This window comes from Carassius gibelio, chromosome A13, assembly GCF_023724105.1.
Source record: "Carassius gibelio isolate Cgi1373 ecotype wild population from Czech Republic chromosome A13, carGib1.2-hapl.c, whole genome shotgun sequence".
Classification (NCBI taxonomy): domain Eukaryota; kingdom Metazoa; phylum Chordata; class Actinopteri; order Cypriniformes; family Cyprinidae; genus Carassius; species Carassius gibelio.
This window is the reverse complement of record NC_068383.1, coordinates 3955572-3980543: the sequence shown is the minus strand read 5'-3', so window position 1 is coordinate 3980543 and position 24972 is coordinate 3955572. Positions and strand designations below refer to the sequence as shown.

General features: G+C 36.2%; 2 protein-coding genes across 2 annotated transcripts in view; both read left to right on the top strand.

Moving 5' to 3' along the window:
- LOC128025903 (collagen alpha-6(VI) chain-like) overlaps positions 1–24972 on the top strand; it is a 168344-nt gene that overhangs the window by 3421 nt on the left and 139951 nt on the right. The window contains exons 3-19 of the mRNA XM_052612501.1: positions 8616–8708; positions 8813–9421; positions 10085–10654; positions 10896–11465; positions 11600–12217; positions 12335–12898; positions 13064–13627; positions 14109–14675; positions 16457–17044; positions 18302–18645; positions 18897–18975; positions 20383–20519; positions 21173–21265; positions 21512–21565; positions 23295–23366; positions 24325–24351; positions 24567–24611. Coding sequence (XP_052468461.1) covers positions 8633–8708; positions 8813–9421; positions 10085–10654; positions 10896–11465; positions 11600–12217; positions 12335–12898; positions 13064–13627; positions 14109–14675; positions 16457–17044; positions 18302–18645; positions 18897–18975; positions 20383–20519; positions 21173–21265; positions 21512–21565; positions 23295–23366; positions 24325–24351; positions 24567–24611 — 5577 coding nt within the window. The 5' untranslated portion in view covers positions 8616–8632. The remainder of the gene's footprint in view (positions 1–8615; positions 8709–8812; positions 9422–10084; positions 10655–10895; positions 11466–11599; positions 12218–12334; positions 12899–13063; positions 13628–14108; positions 14676–16456; positions 17045–18301; positions 18646–18896; positions 18976–20382; positions 20520–21172; positions 21266–21511; positions 21566–23294; positions 23367–24324; positions 24352–24566; positions 24612–24972) is intronic.
- Positions 1–24972, top strand: part of LOC128025907 (low density lipoprotein receptor adapter protein 1-B-like) — a 137198-nt gene that overhangs the window by 75161 nt on the left and 37065 nt on the right. The gene's annotated exons all lie outside the window — the stretch shown is intronic.

Below are 24972 nucleotides of genomic sequence, written 5' to 3'. Positions count from 1 at the left end.
GTTTTTGAGACTTTCCTGGCAGAGCTCTCTTTCCACGTGGGTCTATCATACTCTTTAGCCAATCAGATGTGACCATTCAACCATTCAACCAATCATATCATAAGCCACTGGATTTGTAATGAAGTTACAAACGATCCACATCATTAAAGAGAATAAGCTCAGAAATATATAAAATAAGTAAAAACTAGGATCAATCTGAAACTTTTCAAGTGCGACAATAAAATTAGCCTACACACGATCCACAACATAATTAAGTTGCAAAGAGCATAGGCTCAAACATAAAATAAAATGAAAGAGGATGCATCTGGAAGTTTTCGAGTGCAGCGCAAAAGTCTCTCAGCCTGCAGCGAGAGAGAGATTTCCTCAAGATTTTTTATTTGCTCATTTTCTTTCTCTATTCTCTTCGTCTCTGTTGCCTCCAAATCCTCACTCTCTCTTGGCCCCTCTCCTCCTGACTAACAACTTTATCATAAGATGTCCAACTTGACAGTTTCTCTGATTTCAAGCATATTTATAATATGTAATATATATATACGAGTTGGCACGCATATTAGCCTGCAGAACATAAAAGAAGAACAGTGCGTTGAACACAGCATCCATCTTCTACGTTTCCATCGAAAACTAATAAATTGTAGGTTTTTTTTGTTTAAAATAAAAGCGATTACAAAGGAAATGTTTACTGTTCATGTTTTTTTATTGTATGGAAAAATCCCATTAAAAAAAAGCAGACCGCCATTACTTTTTTCCTCTCGCGCACCACACTTTGGGAATCCCTGAACTAAACGATCATAAAGTCGCTGAAGAATATACTGCTTTAGATATTCCTAAATTATAAGAAGAGAAAGATGCATTTCAATGTACAGACATATATTTACAAATTAAACAACTTTTCTAAATATCTGATGTTGTTTATCTTGATCGAACTACATTGCTTCAACGTAGTGGTTAACAATGGCTAGGCTACATGTTTTAAAATGTATTACTGTAAGAAAGTACACACTGACCTAACAGACATCAATTTATAAAACAAGATTATTTAGAATTATAATTTCACAACTCTCCAAATTTTACTTTTGTCTTTATCCTGATTGTAGTTTAATTTATAATTACTTTAACTTTCCTGTTACAACTTTTTTTTTAAAACTAGTTTTCTAACTAGTCTTGATTGAATGTGTAAACGATAAAATGTGTAAACTCAGACTTTTATGAAATAAACTAAACTCTTACCCGTGCATCCCGCCATGCTGGATTACTGAGGTAAAGGCTTAATTTCCGTTCGAATTAATCCATATTGCGCAAAAGGTGCGCAGAATCGTGCTCCTTGAATGCACTATCAGTGGCTTATGATATGATTGGTTGAATGGTAAGCTCGCATCTGATTGGCTAAAGAGTACGACAGACCCACGTGGGAAGAGAGCTCTGCCAGGAAAGTCTCAAAAACACACACACACAAATCTGAGTGGATTCATAGTAAATGACATAGACAGTAAAAGAAATGGACACAGCGACCCCATTGGAACTCAATTGAGACAAGTGAAGCCCATTTTTAGCGTTTTTTAGCACTTCCGTTTCTGACGCGCAGACTCAAACGAAGCTTGACGACGTCAGCAACCTGTCTGCCAGATGTAAATCTTCTAAGTGGCTGTGCGTGCAAACTGCCATCGTTAATCTTGCAGAGACGGCGAGCTTGAGCGGGGAGTTCTTTGTAGTGAGTGAGCAGGAGTAAGTATTCTGATTAATCATTTTGAATAGTATTTTAAAATGTAATGCCAGTACGCCATATTAAGTTAATTGCCTGCGAGCTTCTCCACCTGTCTGTACGGTAATGCGACAGAGAGACGAGTGGTTATGACGCAATTGTTAGCCTATTTTTTACAAAAACTGTTTATACGGGGCCATAATGTAACATAGAAGGTAATGGAGCCCTTTATACATTGTCGTGTATCTTTAGAAATAAATAATGGACAAACGGAGTCTTTAAATGCCTCAGATGTAAAGTTATTCGCTTTCAAAGTGACGCCAAAATTAATGGGAGTCAATGGGAATGCTAACGCAAGTGAAGTTCTGCTAAAAGATTGCAGCCCCCAACTTCCGGTCGAGTTCCTTGCCCCCTGGTAAATGACGATTTGTACATTCAGACACTCGTACATTTTAAATATTCAAAAGTTTTTGTGCACAGTTGTATATCTACAAATTGTTTTTTGCATTTGTGAAATGTATTTTATAAATATATAATTTTATTTTGCGCTTATGAATTGCTTTTTGTGAATATATATATTTTTTCACGCACGTGAATTTTTTTGTGTGTACGTGAATTAGGTTTCATGCATATGAAATTGTCTACGCACGAGTGAATCATATTATTTGCGTGAATTATATTTGAGACTAATCTGCTTCTATAGAGCAGAGCCGGGGGCGAGGCTTTGGTGCGAATGAAGACATTTTATTGGTCGATGCCAGGCCAGTGTACAACGCCAGCCATCATGACTTGCCAAGAAAGAAATTTGTGTTTTATGCATATGTATCAGTTATTTGTAAAACATTGCATACTATTTTACTTAATATGCTTAGCCTTTACAGGATTTTAAGACACTGCATTCATCTTGTCATTCAGGTATTATCTGGTAGACAAATAATGCAACATCTTTCCTGTCTATATCCATGTACTGTATACAGTAAGCTCGCTGTACCACAGCAGCTGAAAAACAGTTGTGACATGCTTTGATCTCACCACCACTCGGTCACGTGCTTCATGGAGCTATCAATCATTTTACACAAATCACGCTGTCATTATGTTTGAATGGGATTAATCAGGACAGACAGCAGTTTCACTATGTTTGCAGCTATTTCTAGTAATTATTAGCACATAAAGTGCATTGATTGTGCATTGATAAGCTGACTAATGCTTTACGATAGCATTTTATTTTGGGCGATGAAACAACATTATGTTCTCATACTCCTTGGCAGTCAAATGTGATCAAACACCTTAAGTGTAACTTTTAACCAATAAAATAACTGTTCCACATTTTAGATAATTTCTGTTTAGTTAATCTGAAGAGATTTTGGTACTAAATAATATGGGCAATAATTATGGTCCATGAATTACAATTCAAAATATAACATTTTCTAATATGCTTATTATTTATATTACAATGAGTGTAGTATTTAGGGTTAAAATAGAGAAAATGTATTTAAATTCCAGTGCAAAGAGACAAATTAGAGGCATTCGGTGGCCACAAAGATAATATTCATATGTAATGCCATTGTTTAACCACTAGATGGTCTTATGGATGTTTAATAAATAGCCTACATATATTTAGCTCTACTTTAGTTGCTCAAAACAGTTTTCCTGGTCATAACTGCTTATTTTTTAGGTTTTGCTCTTTAATGTACATCTATACATTAACAAACACTAGATTTTTATAAGTTAGATTTTTTAAATGTTGCATATAAAACGGTTCCTTACTGACAAGCAAATTAGGAATTTAACCCAATGAAGAAGTTTAAATTCTTTTTACATTTTTTTAACATTTAAATGATAAAAACAACAGAGTTATGTCACAACTCTGGTACAGTGATATGCAGTGGGATATACATTTGAAATATGTTGTATTATTTGTGTACCATATAATACCTGAATGACAAGATGAATGCAGTCTTAAAATCCTGTCAAAGCTAAGGATATTCAGTGAAAATAGCTTGCAGTGTTTTACAAATAACTGATACATGAAAAAATATATATTTATTTCTTGCAGTGATGGGTGTTTTGATCATTGTGTGTGCAAATTGAAAGATTTAGCATTTCACATCAGAGCCGTGAGTGTACTTACAAATACAAGTATTAATATGACTAGTTCTCACATTCAGATCAACAACCTCTCGAGTTTAGCTACATGCATGCTTGTTGTCACCACTAGAATTACCTACTATAGGAAAGCAAAATAAACCAGTCCCTTCAGGATTAAGCTAAATCAATCAAACTCCGCAATTTTCACAAAAGCTCACAGATTTTCAAAGAAAGGTTGTTTCTCAGTTCCAAAAATTTTAATTAACAGTCTTGCGTTCACATCATAAAGACAAATCACCAATATTCACCATGGATTTAACATTAAAACTACTGGAACAACTTGTGGCAGAAATGATGAGCCTGTGGCTAAATGTACATCTTGCATATGTAAATGCAGACATCAAATAGACATCTCCGAGATGTAAATGTGCGATTTGGGTGCTTTACTGTCAGATGCTGGTGTCACCCTCTGTAAAACTTAATGGCATAGTGCTGGTTTTCCTCAAACATTAGTCTGGAGCCCTATAATGTTTCTCGAAGTCAGAAAAGTTATAACAGTGTTAGATGAATGTTGTCTGTGGTATATTTTCACTGCAAAAAAAAATACTAAATGCCACCAATATTACTGCAAATTTTGAGAAAAGCAGCAGCAAAATCAGTAATTTTAGGCCACAAATAACAGAAAAAGGTTATATGAAATCCTGGAGGGACTGATAAACTGATTTAACCTCTTCCAATGCTCACATTTACACAATAGAGACTTCTGTGAATCCATACTCTGGTCTCAGGAGACCAAGCCAATCATTTCAGATCCAAAAGAATCAGAAATATTGCTAGAGGTGTACAGTGAGAAGTTCTTGGTAGCCACAGTGACATTCAGTGGTAGTAAAGCTTTTAGGGATGAATGAGTGCTGAAGGTGTGAGGGAGTTGTGCTTTGTCAACACTTGCATTCACACACTACTGTGTGATGTAATACAAAAACTTGAAACAGAAGATGCTACCCTCCCCTTATTCCCTGCATTATTGGGCAATTTTTTTTAGCATGACATTAAAGACATTCATTCTCCCAAGGTTAAAATCCTTCAGTGGACATTTATTTCACCCAATCTCAATGCTCTTGTGCAGCTGTGGGGGATTCTGTTGAGTTGAGCTAAGCAAAACTCCTCATTAAAGATCAGAGCATTTAAGGAGGTCGTCCAGGAGTTAAACAGGACAGATGTGAAAATTTGTCATGAAGTTGTGAACATGAACACTCAGTGCCAAGAAGCGTCAGAGCAGTGTTCTTCTGGAGTACATACTAAGTACTAGAATATTATTATTTTCTGAATTAAATATAGGGTGTACTCATTAATGTAATCCTTAATTTAAACAAAATGGGCTTATTTACTTATTTTACAGAAAATATTGGCATACATTTTTATTTCATATATTTAAAAAAAAAAATATTTCGCCATCTTTCCATGAATTATATTAGTGATCTTTATAAAATACATTTCAGTCATGAAATCTCTCTGAACATTTTAGTATGGTAATAGTTATGACAATGTGGTCACACTTTATTTTAGGGTCCAATTCTCACTATTAACTAACCATTAACTATGACCTTTGCCTCAATTAATTCGTTATTTGCTGCTTATTAATAGTTTATAAGGTAGTTGTTAAGTTTAGGGTATTGGGTAGGATTATGGATGTCATGCATTTTAGGTACTTTATAAGCACTAATAAACAGCCAATATGTTAATAATACACATGCTAATAAGCAACTAGTTATTAGTGTGAACTGCACCCTATACTAAAGTGTTACCGACAATGTTAATGCATTTGATCTTGGTGGAACAGATCTCGGCTGAGTTTCCCAAAGGCATCGTAAGTCTAAGAAGTTTGTAAAAACGATTGTACAAATGATCTTAATATCACAGTCTGTTTCCCAAAAGCTTCGTAACTCAAGTAGCACTTGAAAATCATCGTAGATCTACGAGTGCTCTGGAGTAATCTCAAAGCCATAAATGCATCTTAAAAAGACAGATTTATGCAGTCACCTGCAGGACAATCAGCAGATTACACCTTTAACTTGATTCAAGTGCAATGTGATTATAATATAAGGATTTGGTTGTGCTTTATTGTACACTTTATGACTTGTTTTCTTTCTTTATTTTTTATTAATTTATAAATTAATAAATTAAAAAGGGCAGTAAAAAAAATAGAAATACACATTTAAATTAAATTACTAAAAAGCAACAAGAACAACAACGTCATTTTACGATCGTTTGTTATTATTTCACATGCGTTTCCTCACATGCGTCATATGATGCTTTTTTAAAGATCATAATTTTGTGTATTTGGTGTAACAGAATATGCTGACATTCTTTACTCATTATTATTTTTGAAATACTGTACATTATTGTAGGTCCTCTATGCCCCGCCTCTCTCAAACGATCCTTTCCATAATCAAAAGCTTCATCTTTCAAAATAAATGTAAAGACTATACAGACTATAAGAAATAATGTCCTTATTTTTACCATCAGTTCAAGCCTGAAAGAGGAACAGAGTCACATGACAGACACAGTGATGAAGCTTGTATCTGTTTGCAGAACACAAGCCCCAGACGGTTAAGACAGCTGACTCCACTGTGTGACCCTCTCTCTCTCTCACACACACACACACACACACACACACACACACGCTCACACACACTGTGCAAAACTCTGCATTTGAACAGTCAATAGCAAATATACTTAAAGTAGCTGATTCAGAAGCGCCATATTGTCGTAGCAAAGTCAGAATGACTTCCTCTCCTAGGTTCACCAAACGGTTGTCTATCAAATGCGTTGCAGTTCTGTTGTAAGTACTGTAATCTTAAGATTCCTAAATGCATTTACTGTTCTTTTGGAAGGCCAAGTGCTTTTGCTTTCGCCTAGATACACACAGCGTCTCCGTGACACGACTGCTTCAAAACTAACTGAGGTTACTGAAACCACGACTACTTTCTTTGCGTGAACATTTGGGCAGCATTATGCAAATATTCCTACATCTTGATGTAGACGTGTGGGGGCGTGTTTGAATGAGCCATTTTAGTGAGGTGTGGCAAAGTCTTAACTTTGATAAAGAGATACATCTCTTTGGTTTTGAGACTTTGCATCTTTGCATCTTCAGGAATCTTATCTATGCACAATCACCTTGTAACACTCCAAAGAGAAGGGAAACTTGAAACCCCTTTAATGCAATTGCACATAACCGTGCTTTAAATTTTACTTAAGAGTTGCAATCCATTTCTCAAGTGCTTAAATGTCACCTTATACTGTAGAATGGCTTAACTGTAGTATGCACTTGTTTCAGCCAAGTATGGTAACCCATACTCAGAATTCGTGCTCTGAATGTAACCCATGCAAAGTGCACACACACAGCAGTGAACACACATAAACCTTGAACACACATCCAGAGCAGTGGGCAGCCATTTATGCTGCAGCACCCGGGGAGCAGTTGGGGGTTTGGTGCCTTGCTTTGGTGTCTCTCTCTCGACTGCTTCTGTCTCTCCTGGCATTTTATACTCTCTCCGCGCCAATTACAATTACAGCGAATAACTTTACATCTGAGGCGTTTAAAGACTCCGTTTGTCCATTATTTCTAAAGATACACAACAATGTATAAAGGGCTCCATTACCTTCTATGTTACATTATGGCCCCGTAGTAACAGTTTTTGTAAAAATAGGCTAACAATTGCGTCATAACCACTCGTCTCTCTGTCGCATTACCGTACAGACAGGAGGAGAAGCTCGCAGGCAATTAACTTAATATGGCGTACTGTCGTTACATTTTAAAATACTATACAAAATAATGAATCAGTTAATTAATAATTAATTTCGGTAAGTGTTGATGCATGCATGCTGTACTAGAGTGCATTTTGTTTCTTGATGATGCGCTTTTTTCTGTGGTAGGCCTACTCACATGCATCATGTCGCTTCACGTCACATTCTCCACCATGTCCCACAGAAAAACTGCTTTTGCATAAAATGCAAAAAGCTCTCTCTGCTTCGCCATCTACAGGTCTTTACCAAGATTATGTTGCGGTCCATTCTCTATTAAAAGTGCATCTTCTCATTTTCATGGCCACACTGGCCATGGCTGCTTAACCTGACCGAACAACGCGTTCACTTTCCAATTTGAGATTGTTGAGGAGGCGTTCGTGCACCAGTCAACAGTTTGATTGATGTACGACTCAGCCTATTGACTGACGCTTTTATTGCTCTCATCTGAACTATTGGACATAAGTTAACAGTAAGCCTATGGGCGTATCCGTGTATTTATTAGGCAGGGTCAAATGAAAAAGCGGAACAGATGCTCAATTTGCATGAGGCGGGACAAAGGGTAAAAATGCTGTACAGTACAACAAAGCGGGACAGGTGGTCACTCTATTTGTGCCAGTTATTCAGCCAATAAAGTGTAGGCCTATGTATTTCAAAATTGTGTCTAGTACTATATAAATTACAAAGGTATTTCAAACGACCCGACCGACCGCAACCCGAATATCATTAAAAATATTTTTGGATGACTCGTAACCGCGGGTAACCGCGGGTGACCGCAGGCACCCGTTCATTTCAGATCAACCCGCTCATCACTGGCTCTCACATCTCAACCTGACAATTTTTACAAGCATTTCATACAAAACAGGAAATGGGAAAAGGGGAAGATCTCAGTCTCTTTCTACTTGTATGTGTTTCTTGAAGTTGAAGCGTGTAATTTTTTTTTTTATGCGTGCTGTATTTGCAATTCTATTTTGTGAAATAAGCTGTGCAGCAACTTTTAAACTCATTGGTTGCTTTTTTTCAGGAACAGGGTACTCGAGCATGGAGAAGGAGTGGAGATTACTTGGTTTCCTTGTTCTGTCATTATGTTTTCTTGTCAGCAATGGTCAAAACATTGGTAGGGACAGATTTTACTTGATGAGATTATTCAGCACAATTTCTGCATATTCCACTTGATCTAGTTGTTGATTGAATTAAAAGTCTCTGGTTTCCTTCTCTCAGTCTGTACACAGAACACAGTGGCTGACATTGTATTCCTGGTGGATGGCTCTTCCAGTATTGGGCCAGAGAACTTCCAGCAAATCCGTGAATTCCTCTCCTCACTCGTAGAGAACTTTGAAGTTGCTCCTGACAGAATCAGGATTGGTTTGGTCCAGTACACTGACACACCATATACTGAATTCACACTCAACACTTACCAGAACAAAGAGGAAATTCTCAGCTACATCCAAAATCTGCGTTATAAAACCGGCGGGACATTTACCGGCAAGGGTTTGGAGTTTATGCTGAAACAACACTTTGTTGAAAAGGCCGGAAGTCGAGCACAGCAGAATGTTCCTCAGATTGCCATTGTTATCACAGATGGTGACTCTCAAGATGAGGTCGAGTCACAGGCTAAGGAGCTGAGGCAAAGGGGAATCAAAATATTCGCCATAGGGATCAAAGATGCAAACATGGCGTTACTGAGGGACATCGTGAGTGAGCCGTACGATCAGCATCTCTACAGTGTATCAGACTTTGTAGCTCTGCAAGGAATCTTTCAGGGGGTAATTGGGAAAGTGTGTACCACTGTAGAGGAAACCCAAAAAGATGTCATCCTGATGTCAAGAGGTAACGTATTACATTGAAAAATTGCTGCGCTTCTCTGGGTCACAGCTTTACTGGAAAATATTTGAGTGAGAGAACCTGATGAGAAATCAGTGGCAAAAAATAAATTAAATTCTTAAAACTTCATTATTTTTTTGTCCTTTTAATATTAGTGTGACAAAGCCTTTGCTTGGGTGTTAAAAACATTTTGAGGGTTAGTTTGAAGTCCGAAGGTTATATAGTTTGAATATTTGTATCAAATCAAAACCATTCCAAGCAAGTCTCTGAGTATTCTGTCAATGTAAATTGGATTTTTAAGAATCTGCCATGTGCAAGTCTAATCATTTATAAGAAATAAAATGTATTACGTCAGAACAGCCTGAAGGACTGTGCTAATTTTGATGCACATAACTTGAAAGCTAGCTACAGATTATAAGTTTTTCATGGAATTGTAAGAGATTTATATATATATATATATATATATATATATATATATATATATATATACTGTATATGAATTCTGATTACATTAGAAAAGACATAGGAAGTTGAATCAGAACAGGCAGACATTTAAAATTATGTTGTTAAGTCTCAAGTTAAGGCAACATAAAAACAGTGGCCCATTTGCAGCAAATACTGATTACACCCTTAAAATAATCTTGGCATTATATTTGGTATTTGTTTTAGGCTGCACCGAAACTCAGGCAGACATTGTGCTCCTTGTTGACTCATCTGGTAGCATTGGAGAGAGTGATTTCGAAGAAGTGAGGAAGTTCCTCCATTTTTTTGTGGACAGTTTTAACCTTGGACCCGACAAGGTGAGAGTGGGACTTGCTCAGTTCAGTGACAGACCGTACCAAGAGTTCCTGCTCGGTGAATATTCAGATAAGGGAGACCTGCACCAAAAGTTGAATGATCTCATCTACCGTAAAGGACGCACCAACACTGGTCTGGCTCTGACTTTCATCCGTGAGAATTACTTTACACAGGCCAGAGAGAAAGTTCCTGGCATTGCCATAGTCATCACAGATGGGGTATCAAATGATGATGTGGAGGAACCTTCCCAAAGACTACGAAGCCTAGGAGTTTCAATCTTTGTCGTCAGGGTGGGAAGGGCCAACATGGAAACACTGCGTACCATTGCTAATATCCCACATGAAGAGTTCTTATTCAGTATCGACAGTTATCAAGAACTGCAAGGTCTAAAAGAAAGTCTTCGCAACAAGGTGTGCCTTACTGTCACACTCCAGTCACAAGGTAACACATTTTATTTGCTATGCTTTCCTATTTGTGTCTTTACTGTGGGATTGTTTAATATGAAAACCTTAAGATTAGTACAAGCAAAACAAAAACTTTTCTTAAATGTACTAGCTTTGAGTCCCACTCCCATAATACAGTGAACTCCTATCTGCTCTTTTATGTGCTCTAGTATGGCACAGTTTATTGATGTATTGCTTAAATGCAAATTATTTTATTCATTGATTTCCATTCTCTTCAGCTTTTGAGCCAAAATTTGCTGATCTCTTCATATTGGTTGATAGTTCAGCATCTAGACAAGAGCTGCAAATAATAAGGAATTTTCTTCAAAGACTGATCCAGCAGCTCAATGTGGGAAAGAATACTAATCGTGTCGGCCTGGCTCAGTTCAGCGAAAATGTCAAGGAGGAGTTCTTGCTAAATACTGATAAGACCAGGAATGAGATTTTGGCATCTGTTCGCAGCCTGACACTGAGGCCTACAGGGGAGCGTAGAATTGGCAATGCAATTGAATATGCTCACAAAAATTTCTTCAGTACTGCCACTGGAAGCCGAGTCTCTGAAGGCTCTAAGCAGTTTCTGTTAGTAATTTCAGCTGGAGAATCCGCCGATGGTGTAATCCAAGCATCCCGCAGAATCAGAAAAGATGCAGTGACAGTTTTTGCTGTTGGCTTGAGCAAAGCTGATGCAAATCAAATGAAGGACATCTCTAGTCCACCACACAACTACAAGTTAGTAGGTAACATCCAACAAGTACTACAACAAATTACGTATTCCATTGACAAATGGGAAGATGCTGCTGTCGCAAGGGGTGAGTGCGTGCACAATCTTCAAATCTTTCCTTAAAACCTATAAACGTTTGATTTGCTAAGAGTTTAAGATTGAAAAACTATTATGTAGTATATACAATACAAAAGTTCTAAAATTCTCTTGTCTTTTTGACAGAGTGCATGTTTGACAGGGTGGCAGATATTGCTTTTATTGTTGATCAGTGCGAAAATATCAGATCTGAAAAATTCCAACTGGTGCGCAACTTTCTCAAGAACACCATCGGAGGTCTCGACGTGGGTGAGGGAAAAATAAAAATAGCTGTGGTCCTCTATAGTGACATCCCTCGAGCAGATGTGTACTTCAACACCTTCGATGATAAGACTGACATCCTGCGCTATATCAGCAGCATGCCATATGGTCGTGGTAAACCATACACTGGAGCTGCTCTCACGTTTGCCAAAGACAAAGTGTTCACCAAAGAAAGAGGTAGCAGAAGAGATCAGAATGTTCAGCAGGTTGCTGTTGTGATCACTGATGGAAAGTCAACAGATGAGGTGGCCAGTGCTGCGGCAGCATTGCGGCGATCTGGCGTCACTGTATTTGCGCTTGGTATCAAAGACACAGAGGAGGAGGACTTGAGAGAGATTGCATCATATCCATATAAAAAGTTTGTGTTCAATGTGAAAGAATTTGATGAACTAAATTCACTTTCAAATATTTTAACCAAAACACTTTGCAATGAAATCACAGATTCCTTGATACCTACAGGCTCACAGAGCTTTGCATTGCAAGGTTGGTAAGATGTTTTTACTAAATTTCTTTTAAATTACTAAGAGCACAGTAATTATGAAAAAAAAAAAAATAATAATATCTGTATAATTTTCAAAATCTCATTTCACTCCACTGCAGGTTGCAAGCAAACAACCAAAGCTGACATATACTTCCTTTTGGATGATTCAGGAAGTATTCAAAATAATGAGTTTGATGATATGAAGGCCTTTACTAAGCAATTGCTTAAAGCATTTGAGATTGGACAAAACCATGTGCGCTTTGGGTTGGTTACATTTGCAGACAATGCAAACATAGTTTTTAGAGTACATGAATATAACTCAAAAGCTGATATCGAAAATGCAGTGACATCCCTCATACATAAGGGAGGGGGCACCAGGACTGATCTGGGATTGAGAAAAATGATCCCGCTGTTCGGAGAAGCTGTACGGACACATGGGGAAGAGGTCCGAAAGATTCTTATTGTCATCACAGATGGCGAGTCAATAGGGACAGCCGAGCCCGTAAAAGTACCTGCTAATCTGCTGAGAACAGAACATAATGTCATCATTTATGCTATTGGTGTGAAAAATGCATCTGTGCCAGAGCTGGGAGATATATCTGGCAGCACAGAAAGAACATTTTATGTAAAAAACTATGATTTCCTTAATGAAATCAAGAAAGATATCATTACAGAAATATGCGGTGAGAAATTTATGGCATACGTTTGTATGATATTTTTGCACAGTTACCTGATTTGCAAAATAATACAGTGCATGCCGATAAAAATTTTCTCTTGGCCTAATTAGAATTTGTTTCAAGATTCCTTTCACAGGAGCAGTGATCATTTTATGAATTTCTTATTTTTAGGTTGTGAAGGTCTTTTGGCAGATGTTGTCTTTCTGCTTGATGGATCAGAAAGCGTTCATGCTGAGGACTTTGAAAATATGAAGGAGATAATGAAGCTTGTGATAGATAAGTTTGCAATTGGACTGGACAAGGAGCGTGTTGCGGTTGTTCAGTACGGCACAAACACAAAGGAGGAGTTTTCATTAAATACATTTAAAGATAAAGATAAATTATCAGAGGAAATTATGAATATTAAAAAGATGAATGGAGAAACGAAGACTGGAAACGCACTTACAGAAGTATTAAAATCTTTCTCCATTTCTAAAGGAGGACGCTGCAGTGCTTTAAAGCTATTGATAGTTCTTACAGATGGAGAGAGTAGGGATGATGTAGCCGAGCCTGCTAAAGTCTTGAGAGACAATTTCATCAACATTAATGCCATTGGTATGAAACATGCAAACAAATTACAGATTCTTGCCATTGCTGGATCCCATAATGGATCCGAAGAAGGAGCATTCTTTGAAGAAACATTTGCTTCCTCAAAAGACTTAAGTAATGCCATCCTTCCCACGATCTGCAACACAGGTATGTAAATCAAATCAAGAGAGTTCACATCATGTCAGTAACTTCTGTCAGTTGATGTTAAACCACTTGAAAAAAAATGTTTTTAGTCAATATCTGTTATCTTTGAGGGCATCTACATGCAAGTGTACTCCTAAAAGTGAAAACATTTATAATAGTCTTTATTCTCCATTAAAATGGAACAAAAGTACTGATAACACATCTTGCACTCAAAATCTGTTCCATTTCCAAAGTCCCCTGAGACTATATGAATCTGACTAGTGTAGCATGTAGACTTTTATGGCTTATGTCTGTTTAGCTTAAAGAGAAGGATTGCACATTTGTAATGTGTACATCCACTAAAAGCTTGTAATTGCTTGTTACAGTTGTAATTGTATTACAGTAAAAATCACTTCAAATATTAGCTAAAGTGTGTTTGTCTCCTGCTAAAGTGACTTTTCCAAATGACTTTAACACTTTTGATTAACATTTTATATCTTTGCAGAATGCAAGACAAAACAAATTATTGACATAATCTTCCTTGTTGATGCCTCTGGAAGTCCCAATAAAGATGGTTTTCAAGAAATTATAAACTTAATGAAATATATGGTGAGCAAATCTGTAGTTGGAGAAAAACAGGTACGATTTGGGGCCATCACCTACTCTGACAACCCGCAGTTGGAGTTCACACTAAAACAGTACTACAGTAAAAATGATATTCAGAGGGTTATCTCAAACCTCAAAGCTTCAGGAGGACGCAGAAACACGGCCAGAGCCCTGAAGTATACACTCACCTACTTTGATAAAAAACATGGTGGACGACGGGAAGAGAAAGTTCCCCAAGTGCTATTACTGATTACAGATGGCAAGGCTAATGACTTTAATGGTCTGGCAAAATGGCTTGAAACCCTTGCAGAGTCAAATGTCATCTTTTTTGCTATTGGTATCCAAGATGCCGATAAGACACAGCTAAATCAGATGGTGGGATATGAAGGAACAGTGCACTATGCGAACACCTACAATGATCTGTGTGGACTACAAAAACAGGTCGCCCAAGAGCTCTGCGAACCAAGTAAATCTTATTCTTATCACCATACACCCCTTATCACAGTACAGACCCCCACCCCCCAGTCCCAGACTAAAATGCATGTATGATCCGTTTTAACTGAAAGTAACTTGCTCTGAATAATCTTAAAACATGTCAGTTCCATTGTTTTGTCCCTGTCTGCACAAAAGTAGTGTTTTTATCTATGGCACATTTATAAAAACTGCTTAAATGTCCACTCATCGTGCAATATGGGTTTGGTTCTATTTTCGTTAACTAAATTGGGTAAAAAACAATCAACACTGACAATAAAATCAATGTCAAATTAGCAATCAGGGCCCACACTCATGAAAAATCGTAGTGCTAAAAGTTGCTCCTAGTAACCTAGTAAAAAAAATTATTAGAAATGTGGGTGTTTCCTCTTAGAATTAAAGATCGTAGTAAAGAAAAAAAAGTAATTAAAAAAACAACTTCACCCTTAATGGAGGTTTTAAGGACTTTTAAGAGGCTTAATGGTTTCTTTAGCAGTGGAGAAAATGGAAGAAACATGAAGAGGGAGAAGAAATATTTTGCACACAATGCATGGCAGAGAGTTAACAAGACGCTGAACATTAGATTGTGCAGGGATTATGTTTGTGACCAAGACATGCTAACATCTCCGACACCGCATTGAAACACCATAGCGCCAGAAATGGAAGTAAATCACTACATTAACCACATTAGCATATTTGGCAACTGGAAAAATACAACTATGCAGAAGCGATGATTTGGGTCTGTCAAAACCTTAAGTGATCACACAAACAATTACAATACTTATTATGTCACTGTTCATTTCCTATAAAATACATTAAGTATGACATCATGGTCAATAAAAAATAAAAAATAATATTTATATACACCTATATAATGTGTGTGTGTGTGAGAGAGAAAGAGAGAGCTAGAGTATGGTAAAACATGAAAATTGCACCTGTAATTTAAAAGTGAAGGCTTATAATAAACACTACTCTTAAAACAGCTCTTTTATTTCCCTCTTGGACAACCATCCAATCACAGTCTTCAAAGGACTGTCATAGCTAGCAACGGGGTCAGCCCCGCCTCCTCACTAAGATTTAAGAAACCTTGTTGCTGCCAATACATTATCCATTATCAATCACGTTTACATCAAATGTAATAAAATTACAATCATTCTTGCCGAAATTACAGTGCTTCCGTTCCGTATTTAAATGTATTGATTAGGTTAATTGTCCAGTCAGGCATGTAAAATTCTCTTTCACATGCCCCTTCAAAAAAATAAATAAAATCCCCTTGTCCCAGACAAGCATTAATGTCAAGCTCTGTTATTGTATAAATTTAACCCATCAAAGTCGGAGTAACCATGTTACCCGCCACTGCTGAAATCCACCCACATTTGGCAGGTTGGCAGGTGTCAATGTCAAGCCCTGACTGAATATTAGAAAAAAATCTGAATTTTAGCTATCAATAAAAAATAATTTGACTTCCCACACTTTTTAGAGAGATGGATGGTCATCAAAGTTATTATCTTGCGCAGCCCTGGTGGTCAGTCTGTGCCCCTCTAAGGGATCTGGGGAACTCGGGGGTCGGGGTCTTAGACCACCTATTGAACTATCTGTAACTATCGGTATAAAAAAAAAAAAATGTGTGATTTGAAGTGACCAAGTATAAATAGCCCCTACAGTAAATGATTAAACTTGTGGCCTGCTAATCTACAGTTTCAGTGTTGCTTTAAAGAACTGTCCATTAATGTAGTTCTAATGTTTTTTTTTGTTTTTTTTTTATTCTCTTTCTAGTTTGTGAGAGGACACAGTTAGATCTTGTTTTTTTAATTGATGGATCAGAGTCTATTAAAAATGAAAGTTGGGTTGCTCTCAAAAGATACATGATTGGCATTGTGAGAGAGCTGGATATTGCTAAAGTCAAATGGCAAGTGGCTGTTGCCCAGTTCAGCGATATATTCATGCATTACTTTTACCTGAACACATACAATAGTTTTGAAGGAGTGAAGGAAGCTATAAAAATTATTGATCAGCGAGAACAGGGCACATTTACGTGGAATGCCCTGAGAAATATTCGATACTACTTCACAAAAGAGAATGGATCCAGAATAGATGAAGGAGTAGCTCAGAATCTCCTGCTGATCACAGACGGAGATGCTAAAGATAAGGAAGACTTGACTGCAGTAAAATATCTCAGAGACAAGGGCATATCAATTACTGGCATTGGGATAGGCAAAGAAATACAGAAACATGAGTTGCAGAAAATGACTGGAGAGAATCAGGTCCTTATTGAATCTTTTGATGGCCTTGAACTGATGACAACCAGAAGGAGAGTGTTACATTTACTCTGTGACCATGTCCCAGACGATCAACCCACACGTGGTAAGTGACTAGATTTTATAGTATACGTATGTGTACATTTCAGAATTTTGGAATTAATTTTTGCCAGATGTCCTGAAAAGATACAAAATTAATGTCCTTTTTGAAATCACCTGTGGATGGCAGAAAATTTGTAAGTGATTTTGGAAAACCCTTACTACTTAAAAAATTAATAATCTAACATGGTAATATACTGAGGAGTGTACATATGTATGCATTTGTAAAAAAATGATGAGTCCTAAATGGATTGCAAATTTCAGTTTCAATTGCATTTTCCATATATGGGCACATTTATTGTGACATAATCCATATGCAATCGCAAAATTACTGTTTGCGTTTTCACAAACACGCAGTGGAATGTAACCTGCCAAAACTCAAATGGAATTGCAATGTAAATATACTATGTGCCGTGTTTGTATTGGGAAGTGACATTACTCACAAACGATTGTGCCCAATGCTTTGAACAAAATAATAAGGCATCGTTAAAGGCAGCTGCCTATCTGATAGATGCGTTTGAGCGAACAGACAGTGCAAATTGGGTCTGATTCACGCAATGCCCGAACTGTTAGAACCTTTGTGAAAGTGCTTCACAGCAGCAGGCACCTGAGGTATCATCTTCTTCTACTTTCTTTATGGTGGATCGCAGACTTCTAAGTGCCCTACTGCCTCTCAAATGGACATTGACTAAACCCATGTATACTAATTGAGATATTGTAGATAATTGTAGATAGAGTGTCAGTGGTCCACTTGAGAGATAGGTGACGGTAATGCACTTATAATAATACATAGATTCTGTTACTATTGCCATCCATTGTACAATTGAGAGATTGCACCGGCTGACATTAAAAATGATAATTTGTGTTCTACTGAAGAAACAAAGTAACCTACATCTTGGATGCCCTGGGGGTCAGCATATTAACATAATATTTTCATTTTTGGGTGAACTGTCCCTTTAATGGTGAAAATTGTCATTCTGTTGTGGCTCTCATTGTGTAAGGCATCGAAAATTAAAATGAAAAAGGAATTGTGATTTAGTTTGAGTTTTGGCAAATTTGGGGGAAATACAGTTGTTTTTACATTTGAAATTTGGTCGTTGCGTTTGGATTATGTAACAATTATTGCATCCACATATGGAAAATGCAATTGAAAATACAATTTGCAATTCCTTTGGAAATTAATTCAGAATATTCTTCTATAGACGTATATTATTTTGTCTATACCCTTTCTTGAAGATTGTGACCGAATGTTTTGTTCAAACAGATTGTGATATTGACATTGCCTTTGGGTTTGACGTGTCCAGACGAACAAGCACACAAACTCTGTTCACACCTCAGGTGAAACAGTTGGTTTCTGCAGCCATCCATCGTATCTCCATGATTGGTGATCTGTGCTGCGTCGCAAAGGACAAGATTACAACTAGATTTGGCTATAGGCTTGTGTCTGGGACAGATGCGAGAGTTCTGGAAGATTTTGGCTTTGACAAGTACAGCGAGGATGTGGTGAAGAAAGTGATGTCATGGCGACCTACTGAACCCCTGGACTTTAACAAGCTTCTGTTAGATTCCTTCAGAGAAAAGTTTGTCTCTTCCAAAGCCAAGGCAAAGGTGGGAGTGTTTTTGAGATATAAAACTAACCATCAAAGTGATTGTCAACTCTATATTATATTCTTTATGGAAGAGTCCAACTAAACATGGTTGGGAAATCAGATTCAGCTCATTGGTCTACTTTTTCTTTTTCTTTGGTCCCTTAGATTCATATCGGGCACCTAGATGCCATTAAATATTTATTGCTTATTTAGTTGATGGCACTTTGAAAACAGTGTTCACAATCCCCTGACATTTATTCATGTGTCTAGGTTTTGATAATCTTCACAGACGGGCTGGATGATGAAATTGAGCATTTAAAGGAGAGATCAGAGAAACTTAGGCAAAGTGGTAAGTGATGTCTTTGGCTGTGTCCACATTAATCTGGATTTATTTGAAAACTCCACGCTCACATTGAAATGTTTGAAAATGCATCTATCACCTCACTGCATATATGTAAAATGTAAGCTCTCTGAGTTATAAAAAAAGGTTAAACATAAAAAAGTTACAGTTTTATTAGAAAAATCCAGGTCACACTTTAAATCACTATTGCATTTATTTTTAAATGCACAATTAAATTTTCTGTCATATTTGCAGGACTGTGAAATTAAAAGTAATGTGATGTCTTGGAAGTATGAACAAAATAAGAAGGTAAATGTAGTGTGTAGCATTATCTGTAGATTTATGTCTTTGTAGTCTAATCTAATTTTCTTAACACTCAAATGCGTAAAAATCAGACTTGGCGAGTATATGTAACTGTATCAGTCGCCAGTTAGCGGGTACAACTTTTACGAATTAGATTAATGGAATGAAGTGAAAACAACAACCAGTTTTTAAAAAGATTTGCTGTTTCTGACATGAGCGAATAAAATAATATTATCTGAATTAAATAATAGGATACAAACGGACTGATAAAGTCAGAGCATCAGGTTTCAAAGAGACATTTTAAAGTGAAACCTGCTGAAGTCTGTCATTGATGTAAATCAAAGAAAAAAAGAAAAAAGAGAAATCCTTGGACTGTTCTAGTCACTGATCCACTTTTATATCTTGAATAAAAATGAATCTACATAGTTTATGCATATATAATTGTCACGGTGGTGCAGGGATGAACTCAAGCGCAGAGAGATGTGACAAAGTGTTAGTTTTAGGCCCCGACTATAATTATCTACACATGCAATATAGCCTACTGGCTGGGACTGTTTATTTATGTTTACAGACGTGATGCAATAATGCAAAGACGAATGACCCGAACCATTCAAATTAGAAAACATTTACACTTATTCATTTAGCTGACGCTTTTTTCCAAAGCAACTTACAATTGCTATATATGTCAGAGGTCGCACGCCTCTGGAGCAACCAGAGGTTAAGTGTGTTGCTCAGGGACACATTGGTGTCTCACAGTAGATTTGAACCCAGGTCTCTCCGACCAATGGCATGCGTCTTATCCACTGCGCCATCACCACCTTGTTTCAAAACATTATTACAAGCTTACCATTGGTAATTAGTTAAAGGTATGAAGATTGAACACTGATTCATTATGAACTTGCACAGTAATTGATTTTGGAAAATTTTTAACCAAAATAAATTATGGAAAGCAGCTTTAATTAGCAGTCCTGTGTAAGTGGCCCCCACTTACGCCTGTGCCAGGCCTTTTTTGTGGGTCTTTTCTTCTGCAAAAATTTTAAGGCAACTGAATAATTTTTACTGCATTCCCTCTGTACTAAACCCATGTGTGCTCATTTCTGATGTGTAAACTAGGGGTCAGTGCACTGCTGATTGTGTCTTTGGAGGGAACAGTAGACTTTCACGAGCTGGAATTTGGCAGAAGTGTCGGCCCATCGCAGCCACTGTCCATCAACATGCTAAATGTAGGCAACGCTCTCATGAAACAGATTGTAAGTATCAAAACAATGCTTAAAGGTGCATTTCACTCAAAATAAATTAAAGAAGCATTTTGAAGTTCTTGCATGGCTTATCTATTTACTGTATTAATTTATTTTACTCAACAGCAGTTGTTCTGAAAGAAATCTTATATTGAACCTAAAATATTATTTTGTGTATTTTAAATGAAGGCTTTTCATAGCTACTTCCCTTGAACTTCTTTAGATACAATCGTATTGTCAGCTTTATTTTTTATTTTCTTATTAAATAAATGAGCTCTTACTATTTTGGATTAGTTCTGCTCTGTGGCCTTCCTTCCTGGCCCCCATTTTACATTGCACAGAAAAAAATTGTCTATTGTATAATCATCAAATATTGATGTTTATTAACATCTTTGATTTCCAGATTCTGTTAGTAGGCTTTAAATCACCACACAAAACACATTATGGTTAACACAAACTATTGCAACTGGACAAACATTTAAATAATTCTTAATTGTAACTTGTATATGTGTTTATAGTTTTCACTGTAATTTTCTTAAGCTACTACCAAGTGACTCATACATTTGTTAGTAAAGTACCCTAAAATTTGATTGGATGCCTTGCTTGTGACTTCAGCAACAAAATACAAACAGTTTCACTCATTGTATGCTTTTCTCTCCCCTCAGGAAACAGTAGCGCTGAGGGAATGCTGCGATGTGCCTTGTTCATGCACTGGTGATCCTGGACCACGAGGACCCCCTGGAAACCCGGGTAAAAAGGTCAAAGCCCCTCAATTCTTATAATGTAGATAATAAATGTTGTGGATTTACAGTAAATATTTTTTTTCTTGCTTTGTTTCCCTTGGATGGATTATTTTCTCACTAAGCTTGAAGCATTATGTCGTTATGTCAATTTTAAATACATTGCTGCTTTAGAATTTAACTAAAATGAGATATCTTAAAAGGCAGTATGATTTTTAATGGCCTTCGCATCAGGAACAACCCTGTTTTTCTTTTATTATTTAGGGCTTAGATGGTCAGAAGGGCCATCCTGGATTTCCAGGAGATGAAGGTAGTATGGTAAGTGAAACTGTCAGCTAACATGTACTGAAGGCAAGACATCACAGATTAATACGGTAAAAAAAGAACTAATAGATGTCACCGTACTCCCAAGTTGATTGATTAAATTAAAAATAGTTCAATGAAAAGTTATGTTTAAATAATCAAATGAGATTGTGTGTATCTAACAAATCTGCATACATTTCCAAAACAGAAATCTGTTTACTGGATTTTCATCAGGTTTGAACATTATTGGAAATTCATTGTTTCAATTTGTTGACATATTAGATTCAAAAGCTTTTACAGATTGGATTTTCTCTTGAAACCCTCCATAAATCATAAAATACTGTCAAAGGTCAGAAAAAAAGAATCACCATGTTTTTAGGGATCAAATGTTATATAAAATAAGGCAAATTATATATGAACAAATGTTTCTGTAAAACGTCAGAAAATAGATGGGAAATTTTGGTGTTTGCAAGGGCTACTGAAGTGGAGAAAACTCATTTTGGGAAAGGGATTTAAAAAAAAAATGTGTTGGAATTGAAATCTACTGACACAAATAGATAAAGTGCAATAAACATCTAAATAATTTTAAAATAAGTTTAAGAGCAACCTGATCTCATAGGAATTCATATGTATTTTATGTAAAATGTGGTTCTACCAAATGTACAATGTACAATACTGACACATTTACAGCATCTACTGTAAAAGCACAATACAGATGCATTGATGACACCTAAAACATAAATGATTTACATATGAACAACTTTACAAAGTTATAATTGAATCCTAATGAATACTGAAATCGTGGCATTATCATTTTATTATATAAATGGCGTAAATTATCCTGTAAATGGCGTTATGCTTTCAATTGCAGTTTCAATTAAATTAAGTTTACTCATTTACTAAATATGAAATATGATCTAATTTTGTTCTGTTCTGTGTAACTTCTGCTGCCGACTTATTTCAAAGTATAAATAATGTTAAACAAGACTATACCCCTTAAAATTAATAAAATTTTTGCAATCGTCTAACCATTACTTATCATGTAATATTTACTATGTTTGCCATGCACGCCTTCATGGAGTAGATCGGGATAATAATCTAGATAATGTTTTCAGGGATTAACAACTTCATTTTGCTCTGCACCTCACACAAAACTATTGTATTCTAAATAAGAGGACTGCGGCTGCAACGCATAAACATTTTGATTATTTTTGGTTCTGCTTTTGACATTTTTGCAATAAATAAAATTATTGTGATTGCGCTTATCTTCCTGTCGTGTTTTTTTTTTTTATACTGTATTTTTAAGCAATAAAATTATTATTAGTTAGGTTTATACGTAGGAGAGGGATTAGCGAAAAAAATCTATTTAATGCTCTATTGTTACTAAATTGGTCATTTCCATGTATATTTCAGTCAGATACATTTTATATCTTTTTATATACACTATAAAATGCCTAGGTTTGGGGTAGGTTAAAGGGGGCTAAAAATCGAAATTGCTTTTCGAAAAAAAATATAAAATGCATTGATATAAATCTAAATTGATCTAAATTTTTTTAATTGTTTGCTTTAAATACAATGTAATTACATTTTAAACATTGTAATACATCCAAATTGCAAGTTTCAGCAACAATCAAAATGTACAAAAATGTACATTTCGTGCATGTAAACTTTACAAACTAATAGCTACATATGAGGCAGTTTAGAGAGGATGAACGTTGTATTTCTCCCTTCTTCTTTCTGGCAGGGAGAGCGAGGACCACCAGGACCGAATGGATCTAAGGGACACAACGGTTGCCGCGGAAACAGAGGAATGAAGGTAATGTAACATATAATTATCATTGGAGATGCATCTCTTGATGTCATTTTTATTAGTGCAGTGATCTTGGGTCCGTTCTTCGTGCCTCGCTTAATACATCTGAGATGATTTGACAGATGCCAGATCATTTAATCGCGATGACTGATTACTGACAGCATTAATTACAGTTTCTTAATCCATACAATCCATTTTATGACATAAATGACTGTGTTTAAATTAATTGTGCATTATAAAATAATTTTGAGATTTGAGAAGTGAGAGTTGAGTGTGCATCTCCTGCGATGCATTAAAGCAACCCACATAAAAGCTCACCATTCAAATAATGCATGGCTCGGACGAACTGTATGTAATGTGTGTATGATTAAAAAAACTATTTAGATAGTTACTCCTTCATGAAAAAACCTCTCAATGAGTAAACTTGTAAAAATTATTTATTATTATTATTATTATTATTATTACTAAAAATTATTCCAGCAACTCCAGGATGAGGTCCAAGGAACCTACAATCCTGTATCATGTCAAATCATCAACAATAAAATCCAGCTAACTGTGTAATCCACGTATGAAGAACAGGCCCCTGCTTGGAATTTCAGGATTTATCTTAGTATGCAAAATAGTACAATACTCTAGTCTATGTCTTCATACACCACTTGTAAATAAAACTATAAACTGGTACTTTTTCTGTTTTTACATTCAAGTAGTTACCATGAATCTAGAATTTGACATAGAAATAAAATGGTTTAATATTTTGTTATTTGGCGCAAACACATTTATACATTAAGTGGGACTGAATTAATTGTTTTAGGTATTGATATATGCTACCTGCATGCCTATTACTAACTGCATGGCTAGGATATGATTATGTCAGCATATAAAGTTCCTGTGTATGAGGACAGATGAGATTATGTTTTACAGCTGTGCTGAGTAAAGGAAATGTTTTCAAATTTAATTTCAATAGGGCCAGAGAGGCATCGCTGGAAATAAAGTGAGTAACAAGATTTATTATTCTATTCACTGGCTGTTAGTAATATCATTGCTCCCACTTAAACAGTTTACTTTTTGGAAAAAAATCTAGACTGAGAAAGATAGTGCTTTAATTTTAGGGTCATAAGTGCAAGTATACGTTTTATTTGTTAAGTGTTATTAATGACTTCCCTAAAGAGATTTTAAGTGTGTGACCCTTTGACCTCTGTCTGACAGGGAGAAGCTGGGGAAGATGGGCTGGATGGAGTGGATGGAGAACAGGTCACATCTTTATTTCTCTCCTCTGCCTATTTTCTACACTTACATTCACAGTGTCACAAATGCAAATAAATGTACTTTATTAAAGGGTCATGAAACCCCAGCCTACTTTTTCTGAGATTTTAGCAGAGGTATTTGTGTTTCACATCATAGAAGACAATGCTAGCAGCATCCAATAATTGTAACTATTGGAGAAGGTCCATTTAAAGCTTTTTTTGCGCTTTTCATCTTCCTGGTTTAAAATCCACATCATGTTGACATCAGAATTTGTGACGTGGCAATCGACTATAGTATGTTGGTGATGCTTCAGTGTCTATTAACTTATTCATGAGAATGAGTGTTCTTTTCCTTTGAATAGATGCTT